Source organism: Schistocerca piceifrons, chromosome 1, assembly GCF_021461385.2.
Source record: "Schistocerca piceifrons isolate TAMUIC-IGC-003096 chromosome 1, iqSchPice1.1, whole genome shotgun sequence".
In the NCBI taxonomy this organism is placed as follows: domain Eukaryota; kingdom Metazoa; phylum Arthropoda; class Insecta; order Orthoptera; family Acrididae; genus Schistocerca; species Schistocerca piceifrons.
Genome location: NC_060138.1, coordinates 1,025,314,895 through 1,025,338,137, shown reverse-complemented (window position 1 = coordinate 1,025,338,137; position 23,243 = coordinate 1,025,314,895). Strand labels below are relative to the sequence as shown.

At 42.3% G+C, this 23,243-nt stretch overlaps 1 protein-coding gene across 1 annotated transcript in view; it reads right to left on the bottom strand.

Annotated features, from left to right (window-relative positions):
• Positions 1-317: 317 nt before the first annotated feature.
• The window catches only part of LOC124777309 (phospholipase B1, membrane-associated-like), a 71,412-nt gene continuing 48,486 nt past the window's right edge, over positions 318-23,243 (bottom strand). The window contains exons 5-6 of the mRNA XM_047252667.1: positions 15,370-15,535; positions 318-827 (exon numbers count right to left, since the gene is read on the bottom strand). Coding sequence (XP_047108623.1) covers positions 649-827; positions 15,370-15,535 — 345 coding nt within the window. The 3' untranslated portion in view covers positions 318-648. The remainder of the gene's footprint in view (positions 828-15,369; positions 15,536-23,243) is intronic.

Genomic DNA, 23,243 nt, shown 5'->3' with positions numbered 1-23,243 from the left:
AATAAATAAAAACGTTAGCAAGCTTGTGAATCCCTGCAAGTCAGGTTCACCACTTCGGTGCACTGGTGCTGCCAGTTGAATCCAGTGCTGCCAGAAAGAAGTAGGTTTCCCACGACATTGAATATACGAGCATTTTTCGTTAAAAAAAAAAAGGCCACAGGATATTATTATATTAATTTCGAGTATAAGACGCACCTGAATTTTTCAGGCAATTTTTCGAAGGAAAAAGTGCATCTTATAGTCAGTAAAATACGGTATGGTATTGTATAAGGAAACAACGACATCAGATTGCGAGACAAGGAAAGAAAATAAAGTTGTCCAACAGTTGAAAAGTACTGTAATTATTATAACAGCATATTTGGCACAGTCATATAAAACACCAAATTTCTGTCTATTTCGTGAAGACAGATTTTGAAATATGTTGCTTTCAGTACAGGTAGGAGTTTATACATTTTTACATCACACAACTCTGCTCTGTGTGTCGAAATCACTCATGCCAAGAAAGACGACCGGAATTACCGGAAAATTTACCGCCTATAAAAAAAATATAAATTACACTTCCTACATCGGAGTCTGCGTGAGACTCGGTCAGTAGCACTACGTCACGTGTCCAAACAAACCAGCGTTCGGCTGCGTCCATCACCGCAGTCACCGGCCGCGCTGCCGCCGCCGCCGACGACGACTGCTCGCCCCCCGCCTGCTGTTCTCGTTGGTGTAGATGTAGGGGCTCTCCTGCGTGGGGCACAAGAAGCGCGAGAACGTCTCCTGCCACTCTACAGACTTGTTGCCCACAGGCTCCATCAGGTTGTTCCACAGGGCGTTTGCAGCTGCCAACACAATCAAGAAACTTTACAGTTTGGGGTGACAGTGAACTAAAACGTAGTCCGTAGCCGTTGAATCTGCTGTTTAATAGGAGTACATCCATTAAGTAAGTGAAGTGACTCGCCCCTCCCCCTTGGTGAGATTTGGTGACACGTGGTGGGAGCCCCCACCCCCAACCCCACCCCCACCCCCATCCTGAAGTTAGGTTTACCCGGTAGTCGGGTAGAATACATAAAAATGATTTTTTTGAACACTGATGAAATCACTTTAGTAAACCCACCTTTTATTTATTATGTGTATTGAACTATGTTTTTAACACATAATTAAAAACATTATTTTAAACACGCCAGTCTTGAATAGTATTGGGACAGACAGACAGGCTGAAACAGACGGACAAAAACGCTCCCGAAAATAGTATTAACTGGTTCGATAACTAACATTTTACTGGTATATAATATATTCACTAAACGTCGCTGAATCTTTATATAGTTCGCAGATGGAAAACAATATTGTTTGTACCTTCCTTTGAACTGCACCATTACGTAGCTATGCAATCCCTTGAGTTATATCATCACTAAGAGAATACTTGTCGGTGAACTTCGGCTTATCTTCCTCCCACCAACGATTAAATTCTTGCTCAGACGTATGTTTCAACTCGTCGTCATACTTACGGATTTAAAACATTTGATACAAATTCATGTTGAACACAGTAACATCTGTTTCATATGCGTTACAGATTATCACGACTGACTCACTGAATAATGCTCAGTGATTTTAACCAGTGCGACAGAGAACTCCCTGAATGAAATCTGACACTTGCGTGGCACTTATTTCAAATCGAGGAATTCCGGCCATGCACATATGCAACGCATTCAGTTTATTTCACAGAATCCATAAAGATTGCTGAGTACTTTAATATTGTCTACACTCAGCATTACTTATGCAAAGTGAAATGTTGTCCATTTTAATAATGTATATTCTCTCAGTTAACAAGTTGACGTGAGATTTTCATTGCCTCTTTTAAATGAGATTAGGTGAGATTTGCCGGATCCCGCACGTCACCATTCACATTTTGAGGTCACATAATTAATGGACGTCGCCTAAGGAGCCAATTTTTTTGGTCCTGAGTCTGTTATATTACAGCTTGGCTGAGAGACTTCTTTCACTACACAGTGTCCTTTGTCATTGTTTTGGCCCTATATGTGTAGTTGCCGTAATTTGCTCTCGTACCCTACGTTTTTAATTACGGCACTTCTGACGCTTTCCACGTTCATCTTATGGTGTATACTTGCGAGTTTAGTCAGTCTATCATCACCTTTTAAGAAGTTACGTAGTTAATCAGTTAACTGCTTGATCCTGGGACATCGTAAGATTCTCTCTGGTATTGTGAAGTGGGAAGTTCTGAGTAAAAACCTGTTCCTCCTTTCTCCCCATCGTATACTATGTATTAACAGCACTTTACAAAAACATGTTTTGCATTAAGTACGGAGTATCACCTAAAGATGCACCTACAATGGTGTTAAACCGGTTGTTTTGCCGAACCAAAGAACCTCTATACAGCTGATCTGGCCTTGAAGAGTTTTCATTCATTAAAAAAAATTACCTTGGAGATTTTTCTGGTATTTCTTTACAGTAACAACTAGAGAAATATTAAAGAACTTCATTCATCACGTATGACTGCTGGATTAGTTATCAGTCCGAAGACAAGGTCGTTGTAGCTCTCCATGCCACTGCATACAAAAACTTCAAGACCGGCGAAGTGTTACAGAAGTTGGAAATTTACTAATGACCTCAGCGCGAGATACTCTTGCTAGTTACAACAAAAGTCTGTCTCGAAAGCTATCAGAAAATCCGAAGACATTTCTGTAGTATGTAAAGTACCACCAGTAACATAGCTCAAGCAGGCTGAATATCAAATTGCGAATATCGTCATACATTCTGACAAATATTAGAGACAATTTAGATACAGAATATCGTGCCACTTGGAGGGTATACAGTCACGTTTCTGGATCAGATGGGGTGCGTTAATAATAATATGTGTGTGTGTGTGTGTGTGTGTGTGTGTGTGTGTGTGTGTGTGTGTGTGTATGTGTGTGTAAGCGAGTGAGTGTTATATTTTTGACATAAATTGCAGACGTGGAAAAACTCTTTAGGTAGCCATTGCTCCGATTGAAAAATGTTGCAGCTTTCCATGAAAGTGGAATTTGACCTCAACAAGGCCAACAATCGAAACTAATAAATAGCTACATCAGAGAGTCAGTAATTTCGAATTTATTTTTATAATGTAAAATAAAATGCATTAACCTCATCTTCACAAAATTGTTGCTCGGTGAGATAACGCTTTACTAAGACGCTTTTAAAAATGTCAGGTGATTTTAATTTGATCTGCGGCAGGTGCGTAATGACTTCAAATTTCCTGGCAGATTAAAATCATGAAGCCTCCAACCTGGGACCTTCACCTTTCTTGGGTAAGTGCTCTACCGACTGAGGTATCCAAGCACGACTCACAGCTTCATGTCTTCCAATACTTCTCCTACCTTCGAAGCTTCACAGAAATTTTCCTGCATACCTTGCATTAGCTTCCGGAATAAATTTTCAGTGTGCAGCAGTTTGTGCGCTGATTTCAAACCTATTAGCTGATTAAAACTGTGTGCTGGACTGGGATTCGAAGCTGGGACCTTTGCCTTTTGAAGAAAAGAGTTCTACCAGCAGAGCTATTAAAAAGCATGACTCGCGACCCGTCCTCACCGCTTTACTTCCGCCAGTATCTCATCTTCTATCATCAAGACTTCACAGAAGTTCTCCTGCATACCTTGCAGTGCTAACACTAAGGGAAGAAGGAATATTTCCAAGACTTTGTTTCGCAAAAACCTAAAAGATTGCTTCCAGAAAGAATCTTCATTTTGTAGCAGTGTGCACACTTCCTGGCAGATTAAACCTGTGTGCCGGCCCTGTAGTTCGAAATAGAACCTTCGCCTTGCACAGGCAAGAGCTCTATGGACTGAGCTACCACTGCAAGGACATTACCCCCCCCCCCCCCCTTTGCAGCGGAGTGTATGCTGATTTGACACTTCCTGAGAGCTTAATACTATATGCCGGACCGTGACTGGAACTCAGAAAGGCGAAGGTCTACAGTCATGTTTTAGGCATCTGCTGAAATATGTTAATAACATTTCACGTTTGACATAAATGGGATGATGATGATGTTTGATTTGTGAGGCGCTCAACTGCTCGGTCATCAGCGCTCGTACAAAGTCCCATTGTTTACACAGTCCATTTTTTTCACAATCCAGTCTAGTCACTGACACAAATGATGATGATGATAAAATGAGGACAACACAAACACCCAGTCCCCGGACAGATAAAATCCCCAACCCGGCCGGGAATCGATTCCGGGACCCCGTGATCCAGAGGCAGCAACGTCAGACACTAGAGCACGAGCTGCGCACTGACATAAATGTGCTTTCTCTTGCTGAAGTATTTTTGACATATGTCTTACACATGTAAATGTTGTCAGTTACACATTTTACGTATTTTGTTTACAACTTTAACTATTATCATTGTAATACATTACTTTCTTATTGTGTATTGTTAACTTGCTGATATGCATACGAATATTCTCATTTTGGCCTAGGACGTATTAGGATGTAATGTCAGCCCCGTTTTAGCATGTGACTTTAGCAGAGCACATGTGTTTCATACAGTAACAGGTCAGATTAGATGTGCAAATACTGCAAGCTACACCCATTGTGTATTTTGCCAGATATTTCAGACCTGAAAACAATATCGTGACACACGGCGTTAACATTGCGCTGCTGAATTATTTTTTGCATAGATTTTAGACGTGAGATTTCTTTAATTTATGCTGTTCACATGTTTTAGACATGGAAATAAATTGTGTGTGGGGGTGTGTGTGTTGTTGATGGTTTCCTTTAGACGGGGAATTTCTTTAATTTATGCTGTTCATATTTTTTAGACATGGAAATAAATTGTGTGTGTGTGTGTGTGTGTGTGTGTGTCTGTGTGTGTGTGTGTGTGTGTGTGTGTGTGTGTGTGTTTGTGTGTTTGTGTGTGTGTGTGTGTGTGTGTGTGTGTTGTTGATTGTTTTTTTTGTAAATAAATTTTAGATGTGGAATTAACACTACATTTATAACCTCTGAAAGTGTGTTTGTAGTGGCACAGAGTTGGGGGCAGGAGCTTTATTTCTGATAAATGATTCAGGATATCCTGATATTTTTAAACACGGCCAATAACATTCATGTCGTTCAGACGTTTTTAAATCTCATGCCAAAATACTCTGTTCCGGTGAAGCTTACCTACTTTCACACATAATACAAGTCATTTGGGTACCTTTGAACATGGTGAAAGAAACCTTCAGGTCGTTCAGAAATTTTTGAAATGTCCGGCTGCATATTGGTTGGCTGGATCTTATTTTGAAGTTCCTGCGAATGTAATGTCATTGAAATAGGGTTTGGCTTGTAACGTCACGATTATTGCGTCATGAAAAAAGGGTCCTGGATTGTCACATCATGATAATGACGTCATAGAAGGGGGCATGGTTTATGATGTCGTGGGTAGGGCACTGACCTGCGCAAGTGACGACACAAATATTATGAAATGCGCCAGGTTCTCTACAACCACTCTACTAACGTGTGTTATAACTTCAGTGGGTACACACGTCCTCAAGAAATAAATTAACTAACGGCTTAAATTTCTAATCATTGGTACCTCAACTTTTACTTTTGACTGTATGGTAAGCCACAATCATAAAACAGTTACTGGAAGTAGTAGATGAGTACTCTCCCTCTTGTTCTTCCATCTCAATTTAGCTATTATAATATAAATGGGCTTTATATTGTCATATATTGCTGTTAAACGGTGTCCTGGCATATACTTTGTAAAATACACGGTGATTCAGCTAAGCTGTTTCCACCCAGATGAACTGTGACAAAACCCTCATTAGACAACGTCCCACACCATTAGAGAGCCTCCATATGCTTTAACGTATTGTTGTTCTTGCGGTCCTGAGACTGGTTTGTTGCAGCTCTCCATGCTACTCTATCCTGTGCAAGCCTCTTCATCTCCCAGTACCTACTGCAGCCTACATCCTTCTGAATCTGCTTAGTGTATTCATCTCTTGGTCTCCCTCTACGATTTTTACCCTCCACGCTGCCCTCCAGTACTAAATTGGTGATCCCTTGATGCCTCAGAACATGTCCTACCAACCGATCCCTTCTTCTAGACAAGTTGTGCCACAAACTCCTCTTCTCCCCAATTCTGTTCAATACCTCCTCATTAGTAATGTGATCTACCCATCTAATCCTCATCATTCTTCTGTAGCACCACATTTCGAAAGCTTCTATTCTCTTCTTGTCGAAACTATTTATCGTCCATGTTTCACTTCCATACATGGCTACACTCCATACAAATACTTTCAGAAACGACTTCCTGACACTTAAATCAATACTCGATGTTAACAAATTTCTCTTCTTCAGAAACGCTTTCCTTGCCATTGCCAGTCTACATTTTATATCCTCTCTACTTCGACCATCATCAGTTATTTTGCTCCCTAAATAGCAAAACTCCCTTACTATTTTAAGTGTCTCATTTCCTAATCTAATTCCCTCAGCATCACCCGACTTAATTCGACTACATTCCATTATCCTCGTTTTGCTTTTGTTAATGTTCATCTTATACCCTCCTTTCAAGACACTGTCCATTCCGCTCAACTGCTCTTCCAAGTTCTTTGCTGTCTCTGACAGAACTACAATGTCATCGGCGAACCTCAAAGTATTTATTTCTTCTCCATGGATTTTAATACCAACTCCGAACTTTTCTTTCGTTTCCTTTACTGCTTGCTCAATATACAGATCGAATAGCATCGGGGAGAGGCTACAACCCTGTCTCACTCCCTTCCCAACCACTGCTTCCCTTTCATGTCCCTCGACTCATAACTGCCATCTGATTTCTGTACAAATTGTAAATAGCCTTTCGCTCCCTGTATTTTACCCCTGCCACCTTCAGAATTTGAAAGAGAGTATTCCAATCAACATTGTCAAAAGCTTTCTCTAAGTCTACAAATGCTAGAAACGTAGGTTTGCCTTTCCTTAATCTTTCTTCTAAGATAAGTCGTAGGGTCAGTATTGCCTCACGTGTTCCAACATTTCTACGGAATCCAAACTGATCTTCCTCGAGGTCGGCTTCTACTAGTTTTTCCATTCGTCTGTAAAGAATTCGCGTTAGTATTTTGCAGCTGTGACTTATGAAACTGATAGTTCGGTAATTTTCACGTCTGTCACCACCTGGGATTGGAATTATTATATTCTTCTTGAAGTCAGAGGGAATTTCGCCTGCCTCATACATCTTGCTCACCAGATGGTAGAGTTTTGTCAGTACCGGCTCTCCCAAGGAGATGGTGTGCCCCATCGCTCGTGCACCGACTGTAACACCACGTTCGAATGCACTTAAATTATCATAGCCATTGTAGCAGCAGCAACCGATCTAACAACTGCTCCAGACACTTGTCCAGACACTTGTCAGGATTTATCTGGCCTGAACATGAAACAGATTGTTGTTTGGTGTGGATCTCCGTGATTTCATACCTGAATAAGGAATTAAGTCACTTCGGATTGTACGCAAACGCAGTGTTGCTGCGCCGATACACCAGTATGAAAGGAGCACAGAAGTAAGTTACCCTTCAAACTGTGTCGTCCGCCTACGCTGAGTGCTGGTTAATTTGAAAACAATAAATTTGTACCAAAAACCAAGAGAAACTAAGTATGCCACTTCTTTATGGAGGATGCAGAAGGAATGCTAAGAGAATAGCTGAGCTGTACGCACAAAGATATCCCGACAGACGGTAACCGACAATAATGACAATTCAGCGAATGTCCAAAAAATTGTTATTGTAATTGCACTTGTATACTACACAGAGAGTAAGGAGAACCCTTCCAAGGATTAGAGAGAATGAAATATATGTTGTCGAAGCTATTGCACAAAATGAGCATGTTCACTTCTGAGAAATTGGGAGTGCCTCTGGAATAAGTCAGCTCAGCATTCCTTGCATTTTACACACGAACAGCTTTCATCCGTATAATGCGTCACTTCAGCAGCATATTTACCAGCGGGATTGCCAAAGGCGTTTACCATTCCATCTCTCGGTTCTGATGCGACATCAAGTAAGCACGTTCTTTCTTCAGAGAATTCTCTTTACCGATGAAGCTCAAGTCATGGGAAGTTTAATATAAGAGATAGGCATTATTGCGTCACAGAATCCACATGGCTGAGGCAGGTTGAACTTCCAACGCAATGGTGTCCGAGCATTTGGTGCTGTACTACTGGAGATTATGTGGGTGGTCCTAACTTCATTGCAGAAACTTACATGCAGTGGTTCCCATCCTGGGCTTAATTACCACCCTGAGGTGCAAAATGGAATTTTGTTATGGCTAAGAACAACAGGTTTGGATTGTTTTCAGCTGTGAAACTAAATTACACTCAAAGACAGGAAAAAGACGACACACTACGAAAGAGTTATGTAAATTGGTCACAAACTCATATTTATAGAGGTGTCGACAGTAAATGCAAAATTGTAAACTCTGGCCGCCAATAGTTGAATGTGTGAAGCTTCATCACAGTTTCACCGCGCAGCTGGCAAGGATAGAAAAAAGGGGATGTGTCGATACCACGACGGCAGGTCTTTGCAAATTTAATTCAGTTGGGCGGTAACTATGCTTTTCAGAAGGGTGTGTGAACAATATAAGCAGACGTTAGCACTTCAGAGAGGACATGTAGTTGGGCGCAAATGCGCCGGTTGGAGTAATTACGACTCACTCGACATTTGAACAGAAGCGGTGTCACTGTTTTATGATGTTGGCAGGAATGGGTGAACCATAGCCGAACACAGCGTCGAGAAGGAAGCGGTCGACCTAGAGAGGGCAGTCGCCAGGGTCCGGATTCATCATTATCTGGCGTGTCCGCCCCGATAGCTGAGTGATCAGCGTGACGGATTGCCGTCCTACGGGCCCGGGTTCGATTCCCGACTGGGTCGGGGATTTTCTCCGCTCAGGGACTGGATGTTGTGTTGTCTTCATCATCATTTCATCCCCGTCCGGCGCGCAGGTCTCCCAATCTGGCGTCGAATGTAATAAGGCCTGCACCAAGGCGGCCGGACCTGCCCCGCAAGGGGCCTCCCGGCCAATGACGCCAAACGCTCATTTCCACAATCAGATGTGCAACTGGTGCTTCGGTGACCACACGAATCGTTACTACTTGGCTCACAGAAATGGGGCTGAGCTCGCAGCGCCCCTTGTGTACACTAAAAAGCCCATTTGCAATTGTGTCTGGCATATTCGGCCAGGAATCTCGTTGACTGAATTAGAATTGTCTTCCGTGATGAGTCCCGCTTCGAAGTGAGACCCCATGACCACCGAAGCGTATCTGAAGACCCGCCGAAGAGTGGTGTGATAGCAACCTGACTGCTGTCTGCCATACTGTCTAAAAACAAGGTGTGGTGGTCTGGGATGTTGTTTCATTTCACATCAGGACCCGTTTGGTTGTCATTCGCGACACTCTTACTGCAAAGCAGTACGTCGACGATATTCTACGGTCCCGTTTTGTAGCGCTTCATGGTAAGCCATCATGGGCTTATATTTCAGCAAGATAATGCCCGACCGCACACGCCTTGTCTTCGTGTTTGCCAAACCATACCTTGGCCAGCAAGGTCGCCGGATCCCTCACCAACTGCGAACGTTTGGATCTCTACGGGCAGGACCCTTTAACCAGCTTGGAATTTTCACAATTGAACAGAATTTGATACGGTATCCCTCAGGAAGACATCCACCAACTTCATAAATCAATGCCAAGCCGAATAACTGCTTGGATAAGGGCCAGAGGTGGACTAACGCGTTATTGATTTGTTCCATTTGTGGGACTCTTTCTCGTGAATAGATGATCCAAGTTTTCTGAAAGTGTAGTCGTTTGTGTGTCTCTACATGTACATCACACGTACAGATTTCCATTACATTCGGATAATTCCATTGCTGTGCGGCATTTTTTTCCTTGGAGTGTATTTTTAAAATACATTAAGGAATCACCAATTTAGTATTGGAGGGCAGCGTGGAGGGTAAAAATCGTAGAGGGAGACCAAGAGATGAATACACTAAGCAGACTCAGAAGGATGTAGGTTGCAGTAGGTACTGGGAGATGATGAAGCTTGCACAGGATAGAGTAGCATGGAGAGCTGCATCAAACCAGTCTCAGGACTGAAGACCACAACAACAACAACAACAACATTTTTAAAATATCACTATTGTCATCATTATTTCGTAAGAATGTATTACTAATTACGTAAATTACCAAGAATTTCATTTTTTTCTAATACTAGCATTAATGTCTGGGGCAATGTGATGAAGGTAACAGCTGGTGAAATGAAGTTATAAACATTCCCGCAACAGCAGAGAAACTGCTTCATGATTCACGTCGCAACAGTAACCGAACAAATTGGCAATACAACACAACAGTAGCTATATAACAGCTACTTCGCTTCTGTAGAGTATAAAAAGCGCTGTTGTTGTCAGTAGAGTGATTAGACACAAAGTATTGGCAGCGTTCCATTTCCATCGTGACAGTTTCGCATAATTACACGAACTTCCGCAAAAGAGAGCAACCAGTTTCAAGTTCAAAACAGACAAATCCCAAGATCTAAGTACTGTAAATCCTCTGAAACTACTAACCGGATTTTGAAGAGTGAAACGTACCTGAATTCACCTCTATTATAACTACAAATAATAACACCAGAATTTATCGTAGTGCTATTTGAAAAAGCGACGCTGATACTGGTGTCTCTATAAGTAACGTAGTTACTAATCGAAATTGTAACTCACTTAATTAGAACATTTTCACAATTCATTTGTGTGACAGAAGAATTATTACGTCAATTTTTGCTGGTGGGACATCCGCAGCAGTTTTACAGGGTGTTTGGGGAGGAAAGGTCAATATTTTACAGAGTGATAATACAAGGAATTATGAGAAAAAAATGTGATATGAACATAGGTCCGCAAATGCTCCGTTATGGAGGTATGGATACTGAAAGGAACTTAAATTCTGCAAAATTGATGTGCACTACGTGAACATATACGCAATACAACTGAACTGTAAAGTGATTTTCTTGAAAACAATGGTACAGAGAATACAGTTGCGTTAGGCATTATACAGTTACGTTAGGCATTTCTACATAATGTTTATTTACTTTGCATTTAGTACATAATGCATTTATTCAGTTCAAAAAGATGTACCACGTCTTTTACAAACGGCTTTAGCTCTTATCGGACAGATGTTGTACAGTTCACAGAACAGCCTCGAATATCCCACCATGAACGTGAATGCACTTTTGCACTCTAGCGATAACACGTTGTATTGCTCGTTCAATTGCCTGTGGTTAGTTGCTAATCAATTCAGCAGCGTCCATGATGCGACGAGGCAGTTCATCTCGTGTATTTACTTAGTGCACCTCTGATTTCATCCAACCCTATAAGCAGAAATCTAAAGGTGTAAGGTCAGGTGATCTTGGAGGCCAGTTAATAGCACCGCCTCGGCCAATCCAGCGATTAGGGTAGGTGCGGTTGAGATGGTCCCTCACACGTAAGGTAACATGTGGAGGGACACCGTCAAGTTGAAAGTACATTCCAGTTCGCTTGGCTAAAGGACCGTCTTCCAATACCTCCGCAAATGAATTTTACAAAAAATGCAGGTACCTCTCGCCCGGACCTATCAGAAGGTTACCGATCACGCCGCACCAAACATTTATAGCAAAACGAACTTGGAAATTGCTATCCAAGGAAGAGCGTGTATTTTCCCGTGATGATTATTGCGTGTGTTGTTTATTCCATGTCGTGGAAACTGGGCTTCGTCAGTGAATAGTAAGTCTCAATTACCCAGTGACAGATTTGAAGTCGTTGGGCATCGTCGCCAACGTGGAGATTTTCGTCACGCTCTATGTGAAACGGATACAGGTTTCCCGCATGCAATGTTTCCCACACACGTGTCTGTGGGACTTGCATATGCAGGGACATTCGTCGTAAACTCGTACTAGGACTTCGCTCAACACTTGCGATTATTTCTTCCTGTTCTTGCAAAGTTTGTTGACGTAAACGATCGGACGAAAAATGTCTGCTTGGAAGAGAGCCTGTTGCACGCAAAGTGGTAAACACTTTGGTAAACAACCTGCGATCAGGTAATCCTCGAGTCGGAAAGCGCCTGTGGTATTCTCCTCTTGCAGCGGTAGCACTACCGTCGCAGAAGCCATAAACATACACCATATCTGCTTATTCCTCATTACTGTAGGCGTGTGGCTTTGTTAGCATCGCTTGTACGAACACAGCTAACACCATACACGACACAGCTAACCGATCCGTCGCCGGTACACTTTACAATGCGGCTTACACGGCACAACTGCGCAAACAACGGGTGATTGTACCACGTACTACGTACGTCACATGACCATCATGCGTGGTAGGTTGCATAGCGTAAAAATGACATGTACCCGTGCATTTTCTGGAAGAAAATCACATTACGGACCAGTCGTATTACGTATACGTTCGCGTTGTGCACATCAATTTTGCAGAATTAAAGTTTCTTTCAGTACCCATATCCCCATAACGAAACATTTGCGGACCCTGGCGAGACGTCAGGTATGAGAAAAAGCATTGCACTACACCTGACGAGAAATTTAAGATGCTAAGGTTGGGAAGTAAGATGTCGAACTCGACATTTTCAAAGGCTTTTCTGGAATCTAATAATAGTATTTTATCCATCTTCAGAAACTGTACTATTACATAATGAAACAAGAAGCAACCAGTTGCATATAACAAATTTAATTTCTTGATCGGTTTCGGGCATTTAGTGCCCTTCTTCAGAAGGCACTAACCTTAAGAAGGGCACTAAGTGCTCGAAACCGGTCGAGAAATTGAATTTTTTATATGCAACTGGTGGCTAATTATTTCACTATGGAATCTAAGGAGCACATGCATCTTGTGCAACCCAGGCACTCTTCATTTCATCTGTTACCTTTATTGAGGCAGATGTTGTGCTGCGATGTTTACGGAAACCTGACTGGTATTCGTCTAGTAGTTTTCTTGTAGTTAGGTTTACAGTACCAGGTTTCTTATGCCCTGTTTACCACAGTGTGGCCTTTAGCGCCACTGCTCGGTTCTCCTTCGGCTGGCAGACGGGCCGTTTTGGCGCAATGTGCAAGTATTTGGTAAGTTGGTAAGTTAACTGCAGAGCGGTAGCGTCGTCTTTCAGGTGTAGTTTCTCTATTTATGATACTTGAGCAGCGGTTCCATTGTTGCAGCTGGATGTTGTTTGCGTGGTGTCCCACAAAAACATTTCGATCGGTTGGTCCTTTCGTAAGTGTAGTTACAAATGCCTCTGAGCACTATGGGACTTAACTTCTGAGGTCATCAGTCCCCTAGAACTTCGAACTACATAAATCTAACTAAGCTAAGGACTTCACACACATCCATGCCCGAGGCAGGATTCGAACCCGCGACCGTAGCGGTCGCGCGGTTCCAGACTGTAGCGCCTAGAACCGCTCGGCCACTCCGACCGGCTGTAGTTACACGATACATAGTTTTTAGCCTACTGTTTGCAGCTTTCTGCCTCCCATACAGTGGTTAATCTGGCTTTATTCGGTATATTTAGACTCCGTGATCTTTTTCCGGCACTTTCAGGAAGAGGGTGACTTAACGTCAGTTAGATTTGAAAGATGCTTGTTGCGCGGACACATTGGGTATCAGTCTGAGGAGCCATGTACGACAGAGGTGTTGCCTTCTAAGTTGACATAGACACTTCGACCTATTACTTGTAAGTATGGTCAATGGAGTGATGAGACTTAAATCTTACATCGTGCCTGTTGACAGCGCTGAACAGGCGTGAAGTATAGGTCAAGTGCAGGACAGGTGGCGCCAGATACCCGAGTGTGTGTAGTTCCTATGCGATCTGGTAGAGGTCACTACCTGATGGACACTGAGCTGCAGTCAAAATTCTTTCTTTATTATTTGCAGTTCTTTTTATTTAATTTTCTAATTGTTTATTAATTATTGTTATAATTGTGCTTAGTGATGAGAATGAATGAAGGTGCGAATATGAAATACCGTTTTATGTAAAGCTTTTACACTACACATTGAAGTAACTGGTCTCTAAGGAATGTTCGAGAATAACGTGTGTGTTAGTCATTTGAATCGGGGAATTTATTATAAACTATATCATCAGTTTGTGGCACTGAGGAAATGAGATCATGATTTCCGTGAAGTAGAATTTTTAAGATGAGGTTAATTTTATATTTATGGATTTTAAAAATTTATTTATGTTAATTTACTGTTTAGATTCAGTGACAAACGTTGATTGGTTCCGTATATACGCATAGGATCGAGCGGGTTTGATGCTGCTTTCCGATTGGCTCTAGTGTTTCTCTGTCAATCAGAAATTACAATATTTGCGCGTATTTTGAAAACTAGAAACTTCTTTTGTGTAGAGACACGAGTAGAATCGGGGCTTGGAACTCATAGTGATCAGATCTATTGATAGGTGCTCCGATGACAATTATTAATATTGTCATATTTAGATAGCAATATGTCCGATAAGTGCCATGAAGTATGGAAGAGAATTCGATTTAATGATGCACGGTATGAAATTTACAATTTTTGTTGGCATTTTAAATAACTACATTCAATGTGGCGTGTTGCTTACTAGCGAACATGAATATTTTGTTACGTGAGTTTGATTATAGCAATATTTGAGCGAGATATTCTTAAAGGTTCTATCCATTTTAAACTTTCTGCGAAGGATAACTAAAGGCTTGGTAGTAACTGGTGTACGAAATCTTACAGTAATAGAAGGAAATTTTACGCATATAAATACTGTCATGTAACTATTACTATCCTTTCACACGCAAAACAGTTTTTAGTTCGACTGTTTGTTTCGAGGTGTATAGCTGTTTTTTTTTCGATAACTTTTTCCGGCTAAGAACACCATTTCAGTAACTTCAAGGAGGCGTGCGTGTGAGAAGACATTCACCACAAGGTGAGTGGAATTTAATTCGCAGCAGCTCCGCACCGCTCCGCCGCAGTGGGTTTATGGACCGCAATTATCGTTTTTCTCTGTCACTGTTAGTTTGTTTATGGTCTTGCAGTTTGGAGATATTGTTTTATGTTAAGTCACTGATACACCTACTGAGGGAGCTGATTCCCTGAAATCTTGTAGCATAAAGACTTCAATCAACGAATACTTGTACAGCTGTAGTGGACGTTTCACCCATGAACTGTTTAGGAGGTATGTGAGGTGAACAGCTCAGCGGGTCCATCGTCTGTAGTTGGTCCGATGAAAGAGAGCCTTTGTAAAGATCTAGTCGGGGCAAGGTGAGTAACTGAGTAAGTAAACTAAAAGACATATTTTCAAAAAGGTACTCCATTCTATTCACTAGCCCATTTAACAGAAATTTACATTGTACCCATTCTCCGTCCATAGGATGATGAATGCAAGCCAACTCACCTAGAGCGTCACCTTTCTGGCTCAAGTGGAAACAGTCCTGCGACAAAAAGGTGAAGTCGGTTCGAGGACCGCTGGAGGTGTTCACCGTCAGGAAAGAAGCGTTCAGCAGGAACGGCTGCGCTACGACAGTGAAATCTTCCAGTCCCGCGTACCTTTTATCTATTGCCTGTTAACAACAAGAGAGAGAGACATTAAACTGCACACATCTTAGCTCGGTAGTTCATCCTAGGACACGTACATAGAGCATTGTGGCTTCAACTACAGTTTCTTACCCAGCTTACCGAATATTCCACTGCTTTCCATATCCTACTGAGGGGAATCTCTCATTGGTTGCTTCTGTCCCATACATCAACTCAGCTTAGAATTAAACTCAACTATCAACATGGTAACACTTTTGATAAGATACCAGAGAGAGAAGTTTACAACATGTCGAAAACTTATTATGCCCAATAGTTCACGGACAGAAAAGCTTTCCATTGTAATACTCAACTGTTTCATTTTATGTCAAATAAATGTGATGCACGATTATAAAATGATCGTCTTGACTCCCACCGAACGTTGACGCAAGTCAGTTGTCTCGCAGCTATCATCGTCAGTGGTTTACGTATGTGGAAAAACACTCAAAACCCGTTTTTAATTTGAACGCGTTCTTACTATTTAAAACTAGTTTTTAATGAGCCACTTCGTCAAAACGCGTTTTGCCTAGTTAAAACTAGTTTTAACTCACTTTCGCTTTTGACCAGCAGTAAACTGTAGTTGTAACTAAGGCTATCAGTATCAACTAGTTTCAACGAGAAAAAGAATTAAGGTGGCTTCAGATTCAATGCACGCCACTGTAGAAATCAGTGACAATATAATTATACCGATTCCTGTTATTGACAGAGCAAAAGCAGATCTCCCCTATATTATTAGAGTTGTTCTTCAGAAACATGAACACGGCTTGCACAAGATTGGAACGAAATATGGGATACGCGACAAATTGTATTGCAGGTATGTATTTCTGAATTGATTTCAATAATTAAGGACCAATATCAGACATATTCATTACTTCATTGATTTAATGCTCTGAAAGTGCTGCTAACTATTCAATTAATTAATTAATATTTTAAGTTTTAATACATAAATTGTAATATATTGTATAATATGTATTAAGTACCTAATTGCCTTTAAAACAAGCTAATTAAATGTTCTCTTCGAGATCCGAATTCGACGTGCCCAAAGAGAAATTCTTGCTGCTGGAGGACGTGCCACAGACAAAGGTATCATTAAGAACTGCTGCCAAGATGGCAGCCTTAGGATCAGGACAAGGATTTGTTCGCTGTGTGTGTAAATAGGCATGTATTTGAGAAAGGTGCTTTTGTAGGAAAAAAGAAAACCTTTGTAACTCAAAATTTCATGAAAATTTGCCTTGCAATAAGAAATAATCGAAATATAATTGTTAATTTTTTTCGTACGTTCCTCTTTCATTAAGGCTGTAGCAACTTTTGTCAAATGTATGAGTAATTAATATATTTTTATTGTATGATTATTTTGTTTCCACTTCCGTAACTAATACTGTTAATATGGCTTTGTAATATTCCTTCAGTGTATGGTTATTTTTTATTGCTGTAGATATGTTAATGACTTAGATGTATGATCAATATTCTCAATAAATATTGCATTACACAATACAAAGATGCTATTTTTCATTGCAATCAATATGCACTTGCTCTTAATTTTAACATTTGCCGCTAAATAATTTATTGAAAACTATTTCTGTCAAGTTTAGTTAGAACGCGTTCTTACTAGTTGATACTGATAGCCTTAGTTACAACTAGAACTTACTGCTGGCCAAAAGCGAAAGTCAGTTAAAACTAGTTTTAACTAGCCAAAACGCATTTGGACCAAGTGGCTCAGTATAAACTAGTTTTAAGTAGTAAGAATGCGTTCTAACTAAAAACGGGAAAACGGGTTTTGGCTGTAGAGCGTTCATCTTGATCATAACATCAATCAGAATGATAGCAGCAAATTGAGGGAATCGTCTCAAACTGCATTCTTCCTCGGGTATAACATCGTCCGATTGTAACACTCGATACGAATACTACTCTACAAAACACAATGAACGTGTTCTTCGCTAATGAGCTCCCAGTAGGTGTGTCATCAACCAAATTTGTCGCCTTTTTTAAGGACAGCATGGAGCTGATAATATTAAAGATAAGGTTAAGAGAAAACTGGAGCGGGATCATAGCGCAAGAGTTGGTCAGTAATTCAATGTAGAATAAAAATGTTTAATTTTCCATTTAAACAGTTGATTTTATGTTAGGAGATGTTGGAATATTTCTGGCAAATAGCAGCGATCTTGACTGCTACGTTAACCCGTTGTTCCAAAAGCTCCACATAATTTCTATTCGATTACGATCGCATAATGTAGCGGGCCATTCAAGGTGAGATAAGGTACCAGAGCGTTCTCCAAACTAGGAACATTGCTTGCAACCCAGTGAACATAGCTGTTGGCACCTTGGAATACAGGGGTGTCCACTGCTTACTCATCACGAAGTCATATAAGAAACGGCAATGCTTGCTCATCACGAATACTGTATTTATATAAACACCGCAGCCCGAATAAGTGGGCCTAAGACATTACACAAAAATGCCCCCGCAACAATAAGAGCCACCTCCGTCCTGAACTGCACTCTCCATTGGCTCAACGCCTCATTGATCATGGAAATGGCGGGAACCATCTCAACGCTAACTCAAGAGAGGTCTAGACGTGTACATACTGTCTACGTATAGGGGAGAACATACGCTGTGATATATTTGTACTGGATGTCAGTTTTTAGTAATAAGCACGATTGTTTTAGCCACACTAGGGCTTTCAGGTCCACTCTTACATCTCACTAGTCACCCGTATTGATCTGACATCACAACATATATACGAGGATGGTGCCATAAGTACCCGGCCTGACCGAGAGATGGCAGAATTGTTGAAAAATATCTCCGTATTAGAAAGTATACGATCTATGAAGCATATGTTTCAAGGTGGAAGACGCCACATTGTTTAGTACTTTTTGGCAGCCATCGATAGTGAACGTAGTCAGTGAACTTGTGAAAAATGGAGAAAATTGGTGATCGTTATGTGATACTTTTTTTTTTTGAAAGGCCTTAGCGCAACCAATATTAAAACTGAGCTAGTTTCTACTTTGGGAGAGTCTGCTCCTTCGTTGACTACAGCAAAATATTGGGTAGATAAGATTAAACGAGGCAGTATGAGGTGCCAAAATGAGATCGCAGTGGTTGACCAACTAATGTGACGACTCCAGAAATGGTGAAGAAAACCCACAAAGCGGTACTGGATGATCGTCAACTGAAAGAGCGCAAGCTAGCAAACATAGTGGGCATTTGGAAAAGTGCGGAACATCGCATATTATCTGAAAATTTGGACATGAGAAAACTGTGTGCAAGGTTTGTGCCGCGTCTGCCCACACTCGAGCAAAAATATTGTCGTGAAGATGTTCCAATTGAGTGTTTGGCGAAGTTTCGCAGCAACAAAGCTGATTTTTTACGCCGCTTCATAACCATTGATGAAACATAGGTCCATCACTTCACTCCAGTGACAAAAGAACAATCAAAGCAATGGACACAAATTGGAGAACCGACTCCACAGAAGGCGAAGGCCGTTTCATCTGCAGGCAAGATCATGGCGTCGGTTTCTTGGGATGCACGTGGAATAATTTTCATTACCATCTTGAAAAAGGAAAAACTACACTCCTGGAAATTGAAATAAGAACACCGTGAATTCATTGTCCCAGGAAGGGGAAACTTTATTGACACATTCCTGGGGTCAGATACATCACATGATCGCACTGACAGAACCACAGGCTCATAGACACAGGCAACAGAGCATGCACAATGTCGGCACTAGTACAGTGTATATCCACCTTTCGCAGCAATGCAGGCTGCTATTCTCCCATGGAGACAATCGTAGAGATGCTGGATGTAGTCCTGTGGAACGGCTTGCCATGCCATTTCCACCTGGCGCCTCAGTTGGACCAGCGTTCGTGCTGGACGTGCAGACCGCGTGAGACGACGCTTCATCCAGTCCCAAACATGCTCAATGGGGGACAGATCCGGAGATCTTGCTGGCCAGGGTAGTTGACTTACACCTTCTAGAGCACGTTGGGTGGCACGGGATACATGCGGACGTGCATTGTCCTGTTGGGACAGCAAGTTCCCTTGCCGGTCTAGGAATGGTAGAACGATGGGTTCGATGACGGTTTGGATGTACCGTGCACTATTCAGTGTCCCCTCGACGATCACCAGTGGTGTACGGCCAGTGTAGGAGATCGCTCCCCACACCATGATGCCGGGTGTTGGCCCTGTGTGCCTCGGTCGTATGCAGTCCTGATTGTGGCGCTCATCTGCACGGCGCCAAACACGCATACGACCATCATTGGCACCAAGGCAGAAGCGACTCTCATCGCTGAAGACGACACGTCTCCATTCGTCCCTCCATTCACGCCTGTCGCGACACCACTGGAGGCGGGCTGCACGATGTTGGGGCGTGAGCGGAAGACGGCCTAACGGTGTGCGGGACCGTAGCCCAGCTTCATGGAGACGGTTGCGAATGGTCCTCGTCGATACCCCAGGAGCAACAGTGTCCCTAATTTGCTGGGAAGTGGCGGTGCGGTCCCCTACGGCACTGCGTAGGACCCTACGGTCTTGGCGTGCATCCGTGCGTCGCTGCGGTCCGGTCCCAGGTCGACGGGCACGTGCACCTTCCGCCGACCACTGGCGACAACATCGATGTACTGTGGAGACCTCACGCCCCACGTGTTGAGCAATTCGGCGGTACGTCCACCCGGCCTCCCGCATGCCCACTATACGCCCTCGCTCAAAGTCCGTCAACTGCACATACGGTTCACGTCCACGCTGTCGCGGCATGCTACCAGTGTTAAAGACTGCGATGGAGCTCCGTATGCCACGGCAAATTGGCTGACACTGACGGCGGCGGTGCACAAATGCTGCGCAGCTAGCGCCATTCGACGGCCAACACCGCGGTTCCTGGTGTGTCGGCTGTGCCGTGCGTGTGATCATTGCTTGTACAGCCCTCTCGCAGTGTCCGGAGCAAGTATGGTGGGTCTGACACACCGGTGTCAATGTGTTCTTTTTTCCATTTCCAGGAGTGCATCATCGGTGAGTATTGTAACGTTTGGGCGAAGAAATCAAGCACAAACGGCCGCATTTGGCCAAGAAGAAAGCTTTGTTTCTGCAGGTCAATGCACCAGCTCACATGTCCGTGCTTGCAATGGCCAAAACTAATGCATTAAAGTTTGAATTGTACCTCATGCACACTTTTCGCCAGATTTAGCCCTCTCGGGTTATTTTCTGTTTCAAACTTGAAAAAATAACTCGGTGGTCGAAGATTTTCAACGAATGAAGACATTATGTCGGCACTTAATGGCTATTTTGAGGAGTTACACAGTTCTCATTACAAAAAGGGCATCGAAGTTGTTGAATGTCGCAGGAAAAAGTCTATAGAGCTGAAAGGAGATTATGTTGAAAAGTAAATACATTTCTTCCAAAATTTTTGTGTTTTCTTTGTTGGGTCGGGTACTTATGTGACCACCCTCGTAGTACATGAGCAGTAGAGGAAAAGGGGTAAATATGGGCACTTAAAGGTACCTTCTTTTGTAAAAATTCTAATCTTACACTTCTATTAACAACTATATCAAGTTTAAGAAATGATGAGAGGTGAAACAATTGTTAGTATCCATTACTTCTGTTCGAAAACAAAGATTTACATAAAGCTTGTAAAATGGAACTTAAAATAAGAGGGTGCAAATACGGGCATCTACAAAAAAGGTGCAAGAAATCTTTTGAAATATCTTAATAAAATGGTTTAAAACAGTACAGAATGGTAGATTAATGTACAAAAAGCAACTTCCATACATTTATGCATGAAATCTGGAATTATTTACAGCAATCGCAAAAGTAGCTCCTTCAGCGCCAGCACAATCTACGTGTACCCACATTTGCACATAACACATTTAATCCACACCTCTCTTCTCCTGTCTCCCCATCGTTCAAATAAAGGTCATTATCGCTGTCCACAAAGTGAGGGCTGCAGGAGCCTGAAGAGTCCGATGATGAATCAGAGAGTCTTGTGGAACAAATTTCCTTTTTTTGAAGGCCTTTGGATTTTGCACCTCTGTTCGCATGGCGGCCTCTAACCCCAGAAAAACTCAACGACTTCTTCTTGACAGCACTTTTGTCAAGCGACTTTATGAACTGGTCTTTGTACGGCGTTCCAGTGACGTGGCAGGCGGTTGCTGCTTTTCGTCCCGGCGTTGTGGTTCTCTTCTTGGGGACAGGAGATATGTCGAATGGTGAAACTGCATTTGTTGAAGTCCATGGAGAGCTTCCCGGTGTTTCACTGGCTTCATCAACTGGCATAGCTAGATCTTGATGTACTGTACATCAGGATAACCCGAAGAAAAAGCAGATGATGTCGATGGTCCAGAGAGGAGCAAGTAGACGAACACGTGAATCAGAAACATTAGTCTATGTTCCACTGTGGAGCAAGATTTTCCTGCAACCAACTCAGCAGCTATGAAATCAGGATCGGTGAAGAAGTAACGGTTCATAGGGATTACCCAGTTACTTTGAATCTGTTTATTGCTATGTCAGCTGATTGAGTACGAAGGTAAGCTTGGCCAATAACCTCCATAACGTCGTAAGATGTGAGAGGACGCCCATTGTGATGCAACCATACTCTCACTGCCTCGCTGTAGTACGTTTTCAGAGGTCCCATGAACATCTTATCTAGAGGCTGCAGTTTGTGAGTGCAATGTGGAGGAAGTGAGATGATAGTCAAGTGGTGTTCTTTCGCTAAGTCACTCACATCTGGATTTCGAACGTGGCTATAATGACCATCCAAGATGAGGATAACAGGCCTTTGTTCAATGAAGTGGACGAACCATTCGGTGAACAAATTGTTTTGAACCCATCCTGAACGACGGGTTCTACGAATTGCACCAGGGGCAGCCTCTCATTAGAGCTGTTGGTTCTAGGGAAAATTATCATTGGCGGGACATAATGTCCTGAAGCGCTCATACATGCGATAACTGTGATTGTAGCCCCTCTTTCTGCAGACGTTAGAGCTGCCATTTGTTTCTTCCCTTTCATCTCTATCACTTTTGGAATTTTGCTCTGGGCAATGGGCAGGCTTGTCTCGTCATTGTTATACACTCGGCCTGCTGGACATGATGTTTGTTGAAAGTATCTGCCAATAAATCAAAGAAAACCATCACATTCTCTTTATTGAAGCCTAAGGCTCTGGCACAAGATTTGCGAATTGACAGCTGATCCTTCAGTCTCTCAAGAAAAAGGTCAGCTCAAGCTCGTCCTGCTTCTCCTCCTTTGAAAGGGGTTGTCGAACTATTTCCCTGGTCAAGTAAAAATGCCATTCTTCTCAGATCCGCCAAAGTGCACCCAAAGAATTTTTGCTCCCTCTCAGTGAGATAAGAAACTAGCTGTTTTTTGAGGTCTGATTTATAATCGGTTTCCTTTGTCTCTTGGACCGCTTGCTCAGGGATTTTATCAAGTTTAAGAAATCTCTGCAAAGTGGTACGAGGCACTCCAAATGTTTTAGCAGCACCTTTCACAGAAGCCTCCTTGCTTTCACAGCTGCTATGGCACGTACCATCTGAGAGTCATTCCACTGATGCCTCTGGTTCTTACATTCATAGCGCTTCTTCGTCCTAGGCATTCTGCAAGGACGAACAAAAGCACTAGGGTCCGTTATCGCAATTTCAAAATTCTATTTGTTTGTTTGTTACTGTGTGAGCTGTATATATGAACTTTAAACAAAATTCGACTAACCGTATCCCCGTAAA